The sequence below is a fragment of the Nematolebias whitei genome, chromosome 7 (genome assembly GCF_014905685.2).
Source record: "Nematolebias whitei isolate Nwh7 chromosome 7, NemWhi1, whole genome shotgun sequence".
NCBI lineage: Eukaryota > Metazoa > Chordata > Actinopteri > Cyprinodontiformes > Rivulidae > Nematolebias > Nematolebias whitei.
In genome coordinates, this window is record NC_056504.1 from 42,276,131 (window position 1) to 42,290,655 (window position 14,525).

Consider the following 14,525-nt stretch of genomic DNA (forward strand, 5'->3'; position numbering starts at 1 on the left):
GATATGTATGTTTATTTTCTCTTCATGATGCTTTTTTTTTGGACTGATGCGACTTATACTCCGGAACGACATACTGCATACGCCAGAAAATATGGTATATTGTTTGTTCACATTCGGGCCATGTAAATGTAAAAAAAAAAAAAAAGAGTCAAAAGAAACATCAAAGCATATGGCCCATGATTACTGAAGGCTGGTGACTTTATGGATCGGGCACAGGCAGGAGCGTGGCGCTCAGTGCGCTCTTCCTCTCTTTCCTCTTCTAAAACAGAGGATTGCATGCTTCATTGTTAAAGTCCTCACTGTTTGACTCTTGACTGTTTTTCTCCATCATCTCTGCCTTTGAGCTTCTCTCTTCTGTCTGAGAAGGTTCTAACTCCATGGCTTCATCTCCCACTTCAAACAGAAGCTGCAGCTTCATGTTCAAAAATCTCATCGTTTTAACTCAAACACACTAAAACTGACTAAACAATTCAATGCAGTTTATTTATACGGTATGGCGCCAAGTCACAACAGAAGTCATCTTAGGGCACTGAGCAGAAACATTCACATACCGTACATTATAAATGCCAATTAGAAACGTTTTTAATCTAATGAAGGAAGGAAGCAGACCGCGTTGAGCCTTCATTTTGTTACAGTCTCCCATCCTGAGCAAGCACAATGTCAACAGTGGAAAGTAAAAACTCCCTCATGAGGAGAAACCTTCAGCAGAACCAGACTGAGGACAAGTGGCCATCTGCTTTGACTGGCTGGGTTTGAGAGGAACAGGAAGGAGAAGCAGACATGGAATGGCAGGTCCATTACATGACACTACACCTTAACTGTGAAATCCAAACACGCTACATATCACAAATGTTTCAAATCTCGTTACCCACTCCCACTGTCGCTGTGAATCTATCGCCACAAAACTTCCTTCGACTTCCGTGCCTTTTTCTTTTTCTTCCTGTAGATATTTTGGTGCTTGACAAATAATTTCGGGCTCAGTCAAGAAAGGATGTGGGGGGTTGTTGGTTTGTTTGGCTAGGGTGAAAGCAGATGGGGGATGAGGGTGTTTTCTTCGTGAGACCGCCCGACTTTGCAGAAGATCCCTGGTGTGACGTCACACCCCATATATGGAAGCAAAGGAGCTGTTTCCAAAGCCGTGACTGAAACAGCTTGAAATTGTCACAGAACTATGTTGTTACATCCAGTACTCCTGTCACGATAACAAATTTTGCTGGGCGATTAATTGTCTCAGAAATTTATGTGATAAATGATATAGTTTGAAATTGGACAAGAATTAAGAAATGTTGGTTTATTTGTTTTATGTGTAGTACCTTTTTGACCATTGGACAGCAAGTATAAGACTGTTTGAACCGAAGAATGGATAGTGAGGGAGCGAGCAGCGTATCTTTTTAAGAAAAATGGGAGGGAGGCCCCTTGACGTGACATGGGCTGTCTCTCCTTCCTTTCTTTGGTTCTCAAAATGACAGATGCTCGATGTGTTTTGAGCTCTTTAGAATAGCATTTTTCACACAAAGCTTTTAATAAAAAATCAGTAAACAAGTTCTCAGCTTCTCTTTGCAAAGAAAGACAACTTTTTAGACAAAGGCAGGGATTTCAACCGTGAATTTTGGAGCTTGGACAAGACGGAGGTTTTTTTTCCCTCCTGAGGTTGACCTGTTAGCTTAGCTCGTAGCTTAGCTTCTCAGCTTAGCTGCTTTTAACCATCAAAATCGCGATTTTGATGGTTAAAACAGATTTTAAAGAGAAAGGGAGGGGTCAGTGAAGAGCACTGGAGTTGAGCCTTTTGTCATCCAGTTTCTTCAGTAGAAACAGAGACATGAAGAAACAATAAAGCTGTTAAATGAAAATGAGGTTGATAATTTTCATTTATCATACGATTAATTGATTTATTGTTTATTGCGACAGGCCTAATATCCAGTTAATTACTTTTCAATGTTTACCACAGAACAGAGGTATTTATTTGTTGTGTCTCTATCATATTTCACTGGATATGTATAAAAATGGTGGGTGCTGGATTTTAAACACTAAATCAGGTGAAATTTAGAACAAGACGTTTTTCAAAAGCATTGAACATTGAAAGTCTTTATAGACCAACAAATGGAGTCTTAAGCAGTTACCTTTCTGCAGAACACTGGAGCTGCAGTTCTCATCGTGACACATTCCTGTAGTCAAAAACTCTTCAGCCGAAGAGTCCCCGTTCTCTTTAAAAAATAAGACCGGACAGAACATTAGTTTTCTGGTTGTTTTCATACGCAGGTCTTGTTATGTTTAAAAAAAAAGTTGAGAATGTCAGCCGTGCGTCCTCACTCTGGGTGGTGTTGGGTATTCGGTCCACCTCTAGGATGAAGTCGTCTTTGAAGAAGATGTAGCCAACGATAGAGAACAGGTAGACCAAGATGAGAGCGAGAACAGCAGTCAGCACGATGGAGCGTCCGTTTCGAGTCACACTCTTGATTACGTTCAGCAACGTCTCCTCTCTGTACACCAAGTCAAACAGCTGTCGAAACATCACACATTACAAACGTGCAGAAAGAAAGAACAAATTATTTATTTGATAATGAAATTGCAGGATTGCGTATTACTGGTCTTTGTCCGATAACATCTCGATACAATGCCAGCCATCCGTTACATTAAGAGCAACGAAACCGGCAAAACGCACAATGTAGGTTTTGATTTAGCACAACGTGATTTGACGCAATAAAACAGGACGAGGCAAGTCAATTAGACTAGTCATTTATGGGCAATGAATAAGCGACTTTTCACAAACAAGCCATGTCTCATAATTCCTTGCACTTTTATAACAGCTGGCTTACGATGATCAAAACAATGAAGCATAGTGCAAAATAAAGCCATGCCAGGCAGCAGATGTGTTGAATACTCTTTAAGTAATTCAAAAAGAGTAGCAAAATTGTTTTCCTGTAATAATTATGACCTGCCGCCACAAAAAACAGGTGATCATGTAATTGCCTCTGTGTTGGTTTGTCTGTTAGCAAAATATTTCACTGATCACTGGACAGATTTTGAAAGAATCTCAGAAAGTAATTATTGGATGGACAATACCAAGTGATTAACTTTGCCAATTCAAGATGGCTCCTACAGTTAATCCATCATAGCAAACAAAAAGGATTCATTCAGAGGTTCATGAGTCTAACAGCCTCAGGGTAGAAGCTGTTCCTCAGTCTAGTGGTTCTACACTTAATGCTCCTTAACCTCCTTCCTGAGGGGAGCGGGGCAAAAAGTGTGTGTGCTGGGTGAGTGGGGTCCTTCATGATGCAGGTGGCCCTCTTCCTGCATCTGGAGATGTAAATGTCTGTGATGGTGGGAGACTGACTCCAACAGACTTGTAAAGTCTTACTAAGTAAGAATGCTACTTTTATTTTTAAATTATTCTACAAATGAGATAAGTGGTGTCAGAACACTTTGTAGCAAATCAAGTAAGTACAAGTAGTGAATATTCAACGCACATTGTTCAGTCATTTTCAGTTCACCGTGCATTGACCAACCCTACGAGACATACTTCAAGGTTTGTCTTTAGGAATACTAGTTGATTTACATGATGCTGCTGATCTCATGCTGCTGATTATCTCATGCTGCTGTATCCATTCGTAACCTATCTGCTCATCTCATGCTGCTGATTATCTCATGCTGCTGTATCCATTCGTAACCTATCTGCTCACCACAGACTCTTTTTCAGGCTGCTGTGGATACGCCACATTGTTTTCCATTATTAGTGTTTAGCATATATCTTAAGATCTTTTAGCGTAGCATTTGGTGTTCGTTGAGCGTTTACCTTTGTGTATATCTAAGATCCTTATTTACTGTTTCTTTTTACACTTTATATTTTTGGGTGTAACTGAGATCCTGAGTACATAATTTCGTTCCACCTCATGTACCACATGTGATGCGAATGACAATAAAATTGACTTGAACTTGATGATCAATTTGAAGCGAACTGTGCTGTGTTACTGAGAAAGAAATACCAGTACACAGCAGTACTAGAGGAAGAAAAATTGTACATAAAAAAGTACACAGCATGCTTACAGACTTCATCTAATGAATAAAAGTATCTGATAATACCAGGAAAAAGACTTTGAAAAAATGATGTATCTCAATTTTAATCCCAAAATTGCTCTACTTGTGCATGTACAGTAATCAGTGCACGTCAGTTAATATTCACAGTCCTAATAAATATAAAATCTTGATTTAGATTATTTGTCAAATGTTCCTTTTCCTGGCCCTACTTGTTTTGAAGCGGTAATGTTGCATTTAGGAGCTGCAATACTGTCATCGTCAATATGACAAGAATAAAGCAACTCTTTGGCGCCTGCACACAGAGCTTAACACTTAAAAAAATAAAGACAACTACATTTCATCACCAAATAAATCAAAGCTTGCGTTCTTGGAATGATGCTACTGAGCACACCTTGAGAAAAGAATCACGTTCTAATAAAAGGATTGGTTTAGTTCGCATTTCATCTCCTGAAGATGGGAGGCGTTGGTTGCATATTAAATAGGATTAATTTATAGCATGTGCATACTGTATGCATTATATGTTTGTCTCACCAACAAACTGTAGAAAAACACATGGCCAAACACCCCCAGGCAGCAGATGATCAGGTAGATGAGATGATAAAGGAACTCAAAGTCCATCACCATGGCTTTATATCCTCTCGTGAAGGTCCCTCGATTTCCAACAAAACTGATTAGGAAGATAATTTTATTGCAAACCTGGAAGATAAAATGCCAAGTCTTTAGTAATGCAGGCTGATGGACCAATAACTATTTTAGGTTTCTTCAAACAGAAAATGTTAACATGTAAAAGGTTGTGGCAAATGTTCAGCTTAATGAGGACAATGAGATGCATTCGCTCTTGTGAACAACCTGTAACTTAATTTCTTCCAAATGGAAAACCCAGTTTTCTGTGCTGGGTAGGGGATTAACAAAATCCAGGTTAATGCTGTTAGTGTGAGTTTGTGCTTGAGAAACCCAACACTTCTCTGATGTGCATATATTCTGGATTAAACCCGTTTTCTATCAGAGTTTATGTGCTGGCTTTAAGAAAACCATATCCTGATCAAGAGTAAAACTTTTATCTAAATACATTGTTTTACAGCTAAACTGTTGCCTACTACAGTACCCCGCACACTTTGTAAGTGATAAACCTGATAAAAAATTCCTAAAACACAAGGGAGAAATCTGACCAGGTCCATGTAAATGAGATTTTAGAGTAACCAGGTTACTGCAGCATGTGATAACATCTTATCTGGTTTCTTGCCTTGACCTGATTTCTCTCAATAACCTGCTTTTGTCCACACATGTAAACAAAAGAGACGAGACCATGTATTTTTTTATGTTGCATGTTGGTGTGTGTGCAAAGAAAAGAAAATCTCTGGCGAGTGAAGAGGCGGCTCTTTAGGATCCAGTGACGCACTTCACACCCCGTATTACAGCCAGGCTCTGCCAGAGACAGCTGCAGGGCTCAGAGGGCACCGCCACACGCAGGCGTGGCCACAGCACACTGAGTGGGCACGAGTGTTGGAGGTGAAAGGAGAAGTGGAACTGGTGAGGTGGAGGTTTCTCACTACTTGAAAGTGCATAAACTTGAGCTCGTGCTCGTATTCCTCTGGGGAAAATGATTACTGAACCACACAAGACATTTTCTCACACAGTTTGGAGAAGAAAGACTTCAACGGTTTCCACAAATAAAAACACAAACTTCTTCTTATCTAGTGAGTATTTCAGATTTAAATAGCTCAGACTTTAACTTGTTCTGCTACAAACCTAACCAAAAACTAAGTTCTGATGAAGTTTATTTCATTTTGTAACAATCAGATTTACTCAAAAGTTGTCTATTTAAACCCTACAATCAATCACATGACTTGGTGTCATAGTTCACATTTTTAGAAGTGGGGTTCTGTGAACGGGCTATAAACAATAAGTATTTTACCTGCTGTAGATAGCACTTTGTTTCTCCAAATTCAGGCTGTTTAGAGTTTAATTCTGACAAGCGGGGCTAAAACCAAACAACAGTTGTCCTAAAACAACTCCAATCTCAAAACAGTTACAGCAGTTCATGCTATAAACATTTAATGCCGTCAGTTTTGTATCAAACAAATATTTACTTGGAATAAAATAGAATAATTGAATACAACTTTAGTCTAATTTACAGAAAATGAAAATACATTCTCAGCATCTGACCAGTCTAAAATTAAACAAAATTTATAAAAGTCTCAGCATAAAGTGCAGAGTATAAACAAATAGGCATATACTGGTAAACACACATACACTTTCATTCATAAATATAACATAAAAAACCAAACATCAGCATATGCATACATTTATAAATATATATATAAAAATTCATTAGGCTTTAAAATCCTTATATTTTGGGAAAAGCATGAAACTATGGGTGTTTGCAAACACAAAAGCAACAGTAACTAGCTGTAGCAGGTCTAGTTCAGTCTGGGACACTTCAGGTAGGTATATTAAAATAATTTTACCAGAATAACTGCAATGCAAAATTAATAAGGGTGTAAAGGTTTAAGAGCATTTGAATGAATTACTGTGAAATATTTTGAGACAGAAGTTGTTTTAAGACAAAAAAAGCTCACGTTGGTTTCAGGTTTGACTCAGACCAGTGGTCTAAATTAAAACTTTTCTCCAAATTGAGGTCATTCAGACAGCTATCTACAACAGGTAAGATATGGATTGTGCATAATATTTCCACATAAATCTAATCCAAAGATGTGACTTATCCTTATAACTCCACTGTGGGTAATTAAGGTAACACGACCCTGTTAGATGAAATAACTCACATTGAAAGCACCCAGAAGGAAGAGTGTGGGCTCCAGGCCCACAGAGAAGATGAGGCGAAGGATCGTGACAATGACCAGGGCCTGGAAGCCCAGCGGTTGGGGCATGAGTACAACGATGACCAGCGTTGCAAAGACTCCCATCCAAAGCAGAGCCGACACATGGGGCTCTAGAATTCCTGCTGAAAATAAATGCAAATGACACAAAAATGGGCAACACATGGTCAAGCCATGAGAAACACCTGCCAAAGCAACCACAGATTTGACTTGGAAATATTACAATCATTGGGCCTGTATACAATATATAACACTATTGTTTTATTTTAAATGTAGTGTTGATTATGAGGTCAACAGGCTTCCTCTAACAGCTTCCTCATCAGCATAACTTTGATGCCAAAGAGAGTGACTTACATAACTTGAAGGAGTGTATGACACGGTTTTGCTGTGAGCGAGTGTGTACGTGTGCGCTCCATACTTCAGAGAGAGCCAAACTAATGCCCCCCTTGATCCCTAGGTAAATCCAGGATTAGAGCCCGAGTCATGGGTTTCATTTAACATGTCACTCACGCTAAAATCTTCATCTAGATGTGATCAACCTGAAAGTAAGGGCCCACCTACCCTGCTGCTTTTGAAAATTCGGCTCAGCTTGTAACTGCTTATAGTCACAGTCAATCATTAAATGAGATAAAGCAAGCAAACCAGGAAAGAATGACAAAATAAATAAATGATAAAAAGACTAAAAGCATGAAGGCAAAACAGAGGAGGGGTGTCCTGCTCGTTTTGCTCCCTCCATGTTCTTCTTTCATTTTCTGCCTCAAGTTTTCTCTACTTTTCAGTGGAGATCACATGACAGGTGCCGCTTACATAACAGCCTCTAAAAATACCTCAGCTGAAAAATTCATGAGGAGGGAGCGGCTCCTGTAATGTCGGAGACTGAAAGGAGGATGCTTAGCTCTTTTACTTGTGCTTCGGTTTAATTGTGTGCCACCGTTGAGCAAACAATTGGAGAAACGTGCTGAGTCTGAGCGCGTGCTGGGTATGTGTCATGTTAAACCAAGAGCAGCTCATCAAAAGGCAGTCAGTCATGCATGAAGTCAGAACACACTGACCCAGATCTCCTGCTCTTATAACCTTTATTCTAAAGCCCCGAGCAGAGGAGAGAGATCACAGGGAGTGTGTGTGTTGTTGGGTGAGAAAGAGACAAGGTGCAGGTCAGAAGCCATAAAAGAGCCTGTCGCAGCAGGTCAAAGGTATGCTGGAGTCTCACGTGATGTCTTGCAGACAGAACAAGTTCCAGAGCGGAGAGGTTTTATTTACATGTTCATATTGTTTGAGAGACAAAAAAAATATGTAGTTTTTATTTTAGACAGACTTTTTGTGACAGCGTTTCTCAGAAGGCATACTAAAAGTGTAACAGCAAAACGGTGGACACTTGAGAATAATAGAATTGTGTTGAAGCTTTAAATAAAGAGATAGTTTTTTTTTTACTTCAAGTTGGACTTTTAGGTACCGAGTTATTTCAATGTTAATGTTTTTATAGTTGTTGTTTATGTTTCCACATAACAAATACAACTTTTCCTCAGGACAAGTGGTATCTAAAAACTTTTTTTTTTTAAATAAATCAAATGTATATATACTGAAAGTAAAATACAGTATAAAAAGACAGTATAAAAGCAACACATTCCTTTGATAGCTTCCTCAGATAGACAACTTTTACTAACTGGCTTTTGTATGAATGTGACTGTTTCTGTTCAATGCCTTGAGACAACTTCTGTTGTGATTTGGCACTATATAAATAAAGTTACTTAAATTGAATATTAGGCAGAGCAGTTCTAACCGAGTTCAAGCCCTGTTTATCAGGGAATGGCATTTTGTAAATACAATAAAATATGTTATTGTTTCAGACTTGTGTCTACATGAAAACTGAGTTTTAAGGGCCCCAAAATACTATTTTGTTTTAAAAATCTGGTTCAAAAAACAGAAAAGCTTTATCTCTGTGTTATTTGGATGGACACACCTCCCAGTCAAGTCTCACTGTCCTGCACGTTTCTGGTCAAATAGTTCAATGTGACTAAAAGCTGATGTTCTACTTTTCAATTGAATTCAATTCAATTCAATTCAGTTTATTTATATAGCGCCAACTCACAACAGAAGTCATCTCAGGGCACTGAACAAATACATTCATATACATAAAAATTAAATTATTAACATTAGGTATTTATATAAGGTAGGGTAGCCTTGTGTTCACAAAAATGATTTTGTTCTTGTATTGACTTTTTTTTACAGTAACCAATGCACATGCTCAAAATCAATATTTTGCAATGCACTATGGTTTACATACATTCATGCGTACTTCCAGTTTGATGAAAAACACAGTCTAAACAGTGTCCATATCTACTGTGAACACTGCCTACCTATCAACCTTTCAGCTGTGCTCTGCAGTTATTCTGAAACCTGGAAAACTTACACATGAAGGACATTTGGCTATAACAATGTAAAATACTAAATAAAAAAAATTATAATTACGTTTGTACATAAAAGTCAATATGAAAGCAGGTGTAAAAAAAGCAAAAAACTAAAGCTGAAGGCCAACCTTGAATAATTGAAGTAGCCATGAATGAATTTGTGGCGTGGTGCCTGATTTTAAGCTTGTACATTAGTAACCATAATAAGGTTAATTTACCATCCTTGCCTTTCTCTTCTTATTCTGTTTAAAGTATGTATCCAGCCTGTAAACATAAAAGTATTCTTTATGCCATATTTCCTATTTTTACAGGCCTGGCATAGTTAGCTACAGCATTTGAGGTCATTTTCTATATTTCCGTGCAAATGAAAACATTTAAGAAAATGCTGCTGTATTTGCGAGGATATTGTTTTTTTTTTTTTTTATAAACAAACCCAAAAAAAAGCTATTTGGAAAAAAAGGGTTGCCTTACAGTCAATTCACTCAGTATAAGACATGAAGTATGGGATAGCTCCTGTGAGTCCTGGCTAACAATGTGACAGGCCCCACCTGCACTACATATAAGTTTGTCATCACCGTCATTACTCAGTTCCTACACTCTTCATCTAGCTAAGAACACCTGTTCAAGTCAAGCTAATTAGCTACTACTAGTAAATGCTGTGACTTGCAAAGGCTGCACAAAATCTACAGAGCTCAAGTGGCCACTGCTTGTGCTTTGAGCTCCATCACTATTCTCTATATGTACCAAGCCATGAACCTGGTGGGGAACAACACTCTGATACCTCTCCTAAATTAGGTCAAAATTAATCCCGACTACATCCTCCCTGTGCAGAAGGATGCATCAAGAATGATGGTGCAGAGACATATGTGGCTGACACTCACAATGTCCTGGACAGGGTCACCAACCTGGATAAGCTGGTAATGGCTGGTGGGCCCTTGATGCCAAACGGGAAAACTTTTAGCTGAGGAAAAAGCAGACTGAAGCATTGTGCTGTATCATCCCCAGGCATGACATGGACCCCCAGTCCAGCATGAGCACTTAAAAACCAACTGTATCACCACCTTTGCTGAAGAGAGTGGCACTGCCCATGAGCCTCAGCTCCCAGCCAGCATCGCCTCAGAACCACGGCCAAGCCTCCCAGTATTTGGCCAAGAGCAAGGGCCCACCTCAGACTATTTAGAAAGCCAAAAACTCATGAGGAAGAAGTCACAGTCCTCCAAGGTGTGGGACTTTAAACACAGAGACGTCAAGAGCAGGGAGACATGATCACCCATCATTGGCTGATGCCCAAAATGTGTCTTGTTTGTTTGGTTTAGAGTGCCAGCCCCAAGAAGCCTGTTTCCCCCACACAGTTACCCAAGCATCATTTCCCCACCCACACACTATTTGTGTTAATAGTCCACTTAAAAAAAGCAAAAGCAATTGCTCAAAATACTTGTAAAAAAGTTCCAAATTATTCAATAAAAACTGAATTTTCGCACAAAATAAAATCAAAATCAAATGTTTGCAAGCAACAGTCAAATTATGTTACGCCTCTTTTGTGGCAGGTGGTAACACCTCCGCCACCAGGTCTACAGTTCAGCTGCCTGGCAGAACGACTCCCCCTCTGGCACACATGCACTCCCCTTTGGGTGAAAAGAGCTCTTGCTATGGTTTACTGGCTAGAGTTCTGTCTAAGACTGCTCTGTGTCAATGCCGTTGTAAGCACAGCCATTGGAGCAGAGGCAACTAAGGTTTTGAGGGAGGAGATAAGGATGCTGTTAGCAAAAAGAACTATAGGTGTGGTTTCTGCTTCAGAAACAACAAAAGGTTGGTACAGCTGTTATTTCATGGTTCTGAAAAAAGGGTGTGTGTTTTGTCTGCTCTAGGACTTGAAAGTGTTAAAAGTACCAACAAATGTACCAATTTAGAATAACATTCAAGGAGCTTCTAAAAGCTGTTAGCCCAGGTGACTGGTTTGCACCTATCACACGTACAGACACTTACTTTCATGTAGCGATACAACCCGACCACAGTTTCTGAAATTCGCTTTCAAGGACATGGCTTACAAATACTTTATACTACCCTTCAGTCTGTCCCTCATGCCTTGCATCTTTATAAAATGTATGACGACAATGTTAGTCCCCTTCAGAGAAAATGGGGTCCACATTTTAGCTGATCTTGATGACTGGACTCTGATAGCCAGCTCCAGAGAGCAGGAATCAGCGCAACTGTCAGGTTCTGTCACACATTCAGAAAAGCTTGCTAAATTCAAATCAATGGTTTTCTTTTCTCGGACCTGAAATATGCTCCATGTTGAACAAAGCTTGTGTTTCAGAGAACAGAACAGCAGTGTTTCACTGCTGCCTTGCTCTGTTTCAGCTGGGACGCAAACTGTTTTCAGATAATTTTACAGCAGATGGGCATAATGGCTTCTATGACTGCTAAAAATGCATCTGTTTTAGCATTGGACTAGCACCCTTCGGCTGTATACATCAGATCACCTCCATAGAAAGCTAAAGATAACTGCCTCCTGCATGTCAGTTTTCTGCCCTTGGAAGGAGTCTGGCATGTTGTGCTGAGGTTCACAGATAAGGGAGAGTGTCCTTTCACAAGGTGATGCCCACAGACACCTTCCCAACAGGGTGGGGTCTCTGTGCAATGGCATAAAAGTGAAGAGTTTTGGACAGCAGCACATTCCAAGCTCCACATAAATTATCTAGAGCCTAGACATTTTTGTCCACTTCTAACAGACATGTTCTGATCCGAACAGACAATAGAACTGTGATTTCCCACATAAACAGACAGGGAGGGACTCATTCCCTTCCCATGTTAAAGCTGTTTCATACTCTTTTGCAATGGTGTGGCATACACTTTCTGCCTATCAGGGCCACTCATGTCTCTGTAAGACTGAATTTGGGTCCAGATTGGCTCTCCAGAGGCAGACGGATGGTGTGAAAATGGAGGTTTCATCCCTCAGTGGTGGTTCAAATATGGTGTTTGTTTGGCAAAGCTGTGGTGGATCTCTTTGCATCTGGACCAATACCCACTGTAATCTGTTCTTTTTTCCATAACTGATCAGAATGCTCTGCTGGGGGTAGATGCTCTACCCCGGCCAATTAACTTTTGCAAGAAGTAATGCATACTGCATTTCCACCCGTGGAAATTATACTGCCTGTGGTGTGCAGACAGGGTCTGTTCCTGATTTTGGTGGCACCCCAATGGCCTCCAAAGTCATGGTATATTGAGATTACCAGCCTGCTGGAAGCACAGCCCTGGCAAATCTCTGTCTGTCGGGATCTTCAAACTCAGGTGGTGGAAAATATTTCATCCACATCCAGGTCTGTGAAAGTTGCATGCCTACATGTTGAAAGGTCCAGCTTGTTAGTCAAAGACCTTACCCCCACTGTGGTAGCTCTAGAGTGCAAGGGCATTTTTCACTAGAAGATTATATGACTACAAATGGCGAGCCTTTGAGCAGTGGTGAGAAGTCAAGCATATTATCCCATTTCAGTGTTCAATGTTAAATGTTTTAAAGGTTTTGCAGGATCTGTAGGACATGATTCTTTGTTTCCACAATTAAAGGTTTCCTGATGGCTATTTCTGCTTGCCATGTTGGTTTTGATGGGGTCACACCTGGTGCTCTTCATCAGGTCGTGGGCTTATTGAAAGGGGTCTGTAGACTGAGACCTTTTATCAAACTCAATATCCCTTCCTGGGATCTTACTGTGGTGCTCTAGGCTCTCTGGGACCCTCCAGTTGAACCTTTGGAGTTGGTAGATATGACGTTTCTTACATATAAGGAAGGTCTGCTTCTAATGCTGACAAATTGGGTTGGTTGAGGACCTCCATCATCTGTTTGTGAATCCCTCCTGCGTCCAGTTTTCACCAAATGGCTCTAATGTCAGTCGGCAACTAAACGCAGCACATCTCACCAAGGTTAGACCTTTTGACTACAGTTCCATGACTATTAAGCTCTCAACCTTTTGTCTACCTTCTTTTGTATCCGAGTAGCAAAGGAGGTTGCATTCCTTATGCCCGTTACATGCACTGTGCATTTATATTGACCACACGAGATGCAAAATTGTGTGATCAGCTGTTTGTGTGTTGCTAACCCAGTCAAGCTCAATGCTCAAAGCTGAGACTCATCCACTGGATTGTGGAAGCTCTTTCTCTAGCTTACAAAAGTAGGGGTCGCCCATTCCCTCAAGGTGTGAGAGCACATTCCACCAGTGGCGTAACAATGTCCTGGGCTCTGTTCAGCTCTGTGCTGCAGCCAGTTGGTCTTCACCGCACACGTTTATTTGTTTTATCATTTGGATGTGACAGCCTCTTCTGTGGTTCACTCTGTTCTTTCTGCTGGGTCTAAGGTGCTACACTAGCATACTGCATTTCACCCAAAATTGAAGGCCGCTCTGCAGAGCATTTACATATCCTATACTCCATATTTTGTACTGAGTGAATTAACTGAAGGAAACGTAATGTCGTGCATATAACAATTGTTCCCTGAAGGAGACAGAACAAGGTGCAACACCTGACTGCACCGCTGCACAGCTGGGCTCGGTGAAGAGCAGCTACCGAACTGAGGAATGTCAGAGATGACAGAGGGATATAGTGCAGGTTGGGCCTGTCACTTATCGTCATTATCTCATTTAGCTAAATTTGTGATTAGAGGTGTCTTCAGCCAGGACACGCGGGGGCGTGATATCCTTCATGTGTTGTACCTTGTTCTTCTCCTTTAAAACAGTACTTGTATACATAACATTATGTTTTTGTGTGGACAAGACGGGAGGCGTCAGTTAACAAGTCCAACAATCTCTAGGATAAAAGCTGCATTTGAGCCTAGTTGTTTTGGCTTTGATGCTCCGAATCTTCAAGTTTGTAAATACAGTATATATGACCACAAAAAAGGTTGAATCAAGTCATCTGGACTTCGTTTTTTTTGTTAAAAAAGAAACGTTTCGCCCCTCATCCAAGAGGCTTCGTCGGTCTGAGGCCTAGCCATCTGGTATTACCCAGAAGCCACCCTGACTCTTGTGTTTCAAGCCTGCCTCAGATACCCCTGAAGTCTGGCCTTTTCACTAATGGTTTCAAAAACACAAAGTTTGTTTTCTCAGTCATCCAGGTATATAACAACAAAAAAGGTTGAATCAAGTCATCTGGACTTCGTTTTTTTTGTTAAAAAAGAAACGTTTCGCCCCTCATCCAAGAGGCTTCGTCGGTCTGAGGCCTAGCCATCTGGTATTACCCAGAAGCCACCCTGACT

The 14,525-nt window shown here is 40.3% G+C and overlaps 1 protein-coding gene across 1 annotated transcript in view; it reads right to left on the reverse strand.

The window, feature by feature from the left end:
- LOC119412846 (inositol 1,4,5-trisphosphate receptor type 1) overlaps positions 1-14,525 on the reverse strand; it is a 130,162-nt gene that overhangs the window by 24,224 nt on the left and 91,413 nt on the right. The window contains exons 43-46 of the mRNA XM_037679883.1: positions 6,819-6,994; positions 4,567-4,731; positions 2,303-2,500; positions 2,121-2,202 (exon numbers count right to left, since the gene is read on the reverse strand). Coding sequence (XP_037535811.1) covers positions 2,121-2,202; positions 2,303-2,500; positions 4,567-4,731; positions 6,819-6,994 — 621 coding nt within the window. The remainder of the gene's footprint in view (positions 1-2,120; positions 2,203-2,302; positions 2,501-4,566; positions 4,732-6,818; positions 6,995-14,525) is intronic.